Source organism: Chiloscyllium plagiosum, unplaced genomic scaffold, assembly GCF_004010195.1.
Source record: "Chiloscyllium plagiosum isolate BGI_BamShark_2017 unplaced genomic scaffold, ASM401019v2 scaf_5241, whole genome shotgun sequence".
NCBI classification, from domain to species: Eukaryota; Metazoa; Chordata; class Chondrichthyes; order Orectolobiformes; family Hemiscylliidae; genus Chiloscyllium; species Chiloscyllium plagiosum.
The window spans coordinates 6,777-9,309 of NW_025215151.1; the positions used below are offsets into that span (position 1 = coordinate 6,777).

The following is a 2,533-nucleotide window of genomic DNA, read 5'->3' on the forward strand; positions in this document are numbered from 1 at the left end:
GTATCTGGTGGGTGTGTATCTGGTGTGTTCGTATCTGGTGGGTGTGTATCTGGTGTGTTCGTATCTGGTGGGTGTGTATCTGGTGTGTTCGTATCTGGTGGGTGTGTATCTGGTGTGTTCGTATCTGGTGGGTGTGTATCTGGTGTGTTCGTATCTGGTGGGTGTGTATCTGGTGTGTTCGTATCTGGTGGGTGTGTATCTGGTGTGTTCGTATCTGGTGGGTGTGTATCTGGTGTGTTCGTATCTGGTGGGTGTGTATCTGGTGTGTTCGTATCTGGTGGGTGTGTATCTGGTGTGTTCGTATCTGGTGGGTGTGTATCTGGTGTGTTCGTATCTGGTGGGTGTGTATCTGGAGGGTGTGTATCTGGTGGGTGTGTATCTGGTGGGTGTGTATCTGGTGGGTGTGTATCTGGTGGGTGTGTATCTGGTGGGTGTGTATCTGGTGGGTGTATACATGGTGTATATGTGCAGTGTGCATGTCCGATGGGTATAAATCTGGCAGTCGTATATCAGCAGGCGTATATCTGGCTGGTGTGTTTCTGGCAGCTGCGAATCAGATGAGTATAAATCGGGTGGGTGAAAATTCAGAGATTGAATCAGATGAATGTGACCCTGGCGTTTGTAAATCCCATGCGTATGTGTCAGATGTGCGTAAATTGGGTGTGTGTGTGTGTGGTGATTGGGCGGATGTGAGTTGGGTGGGTGTAAATTGTGGAGGTGTAAATGAGGTGGGTGTGAATCGGGTGAGTGTGAAGCAGGTGAGTGTGAAGCAGGTGGGTGTGAATCGGGTGAGTGTGAAGCAGGTGGGTGTGAATCGAGAGTAAACTGAGCGAGATAAGAATAGGTCATGAATTGGGTGCCAGAATGTCATGTTCTCGTCACTCAGCCTGGTAGGTCACTGAGGGGCCTGTGTCCAGATCATTGACATACATTGGATTCCCAACACGGTGCTGAGGGAGGAGACAGGAAAGGTCCCAGGCTCATTATGGAAGAAGAGGAGGGGGGGGGGTTGCTGGTCCACGAGGACATGGGGCATTGCCTTATGTTGCACAACTGACATCAGGAAATCAGGTTATGACAACATTGCTGTTTGGGGGATCTGTAGACAGCGATTGCGATGAGAGTTACTTTTATCGACTTTGACTCCCCTTCACCAATTCCGACTGTGCCCCTGAGTTTCTTTTTTCTCCGCAGGACATTGATCGAGCCTTTCGACGTGGATGGGAGCACTTCCTGTCAGAGGTTTACCGTCTGACACTCTGAGGGATGCAGCTCGGCATGGATGGCTACCGGAGAGCCAGCAATTGGGACTCACGGACAGAAACTGGGCTCCCACCCTGCCTTCATCGAACCAATCTCTGAATGAACTGGGGGGGGGGGGGTGACACAGCACGTCCCTGTTGTTATCAGATTGCACGTTGACAGCAGAGATAGAACACACAGCATTCCTTTACGGAGAGAGTTTATTGACTTGCTCAGTCTCACAGCCCCTTCACTTTAACAGCTGCTCAATATATACACATATGGATACATTCCAAATCAAGCTGTTCAGAAGTGTTGTGGGGCAGGACTTGAACTTTGGCCTCCGAGCTCAGACATAAGGACACTACCACAGTGCCACAAGAACCCTTCCTATATATATGCATTCAAAGACAATTAATACTCTCTGCCCGATTCTTATAACCTTAGCAATGACACAAATGAAACTTGAAGGAAAGGATTGGCAAGACTTTAACACCGTTGTCAACTCTTTCAAAGAGCTATGCAATTAATCACACTCCCTCTGCACTTTCCCTGTGGCTATAAGATTTCACTCATTTACTTTTAGCCTGTTATGTGTGATCAGACAGTGATAGTGGCGTTGAATTCGTGACTCCCAGGTTAATGCTGTGCAGACACCAGGTTCAAACTGCACCACGACAACTTGCAGAACTCAAATTACTTTTGGAAGACTACACTCAATTCTGGTCTCCCTGATAGATGAAAGATATTCCGAAACTTGAAAGGCTTCAGAAAAGATTTACAAGGGTGTTGCTGGGGTTGGAAGGTTTGGACAATAGCGGAAGGTTGAATAAGCTAGCGCTATTTTCCCTGGAGCGTTGGAGGCTGAGGGGTGACATTATAGAGGTTGATAAAATCATGAGGGACATGGACAGGGTAAAGAAACAGGTTGTTTCCCTATAGTAGGTGAGTCCAGAACTAGAGGGGCATAGGTTTAAGGTGAGGGGAGAAAGACATAAAAGGGACCTGAGGGGCAACTTTTTCACCCAGAGGGTGGTGCGTGCATGGAATGAGCTGCCAGAGGAAGTGGTGGAGGCTGGTACAATTGCAACATTTAAAAGGATGAGTATGTGAACAGGAAGGGTTTAGAGGGATCTGGGCCGAGATTAATTTAGGATATCTGGTCAGCATGGATGACTCAGATCAAAGGATTCCCTGCTGCACAACTTTATGGCTCCATAACTCAATAAACCAGGTTGATTTTTAACAAAACAGCGACGGAGATCATGAAATTGTCGTGAGGATGTACATG

At 47.7% G+C, this 2,533-nt stretch overlaps 1 protein-coding gene across 1 annotated transcript in view; it reads left to right on the top strand.

The window, feature by feature from the left end:
- Window positions 1-1,793, top strand: part of sb:cb1058 (uncharacterized protein LOC394209 homolog) — a 7,063-nt gene extending 5,270 nt beyond the window's left edge. Inside the window, exon 2 of the mRNA XM_043686726.1 lies at window positions 1,195-1,793. Coding sequence (XP_043542661.1) covers window positions 1,195-1,263 — 69 coding nt within the window. The 3' untranslated portion in view covers window positions 1,264-1,793. The remainder of the gene's footprint in view (window positions 1-1,194) is intronic.
- The last annotated feature ends 740 nt before the right edge of the window (window positions 1,794-2,533 follow it).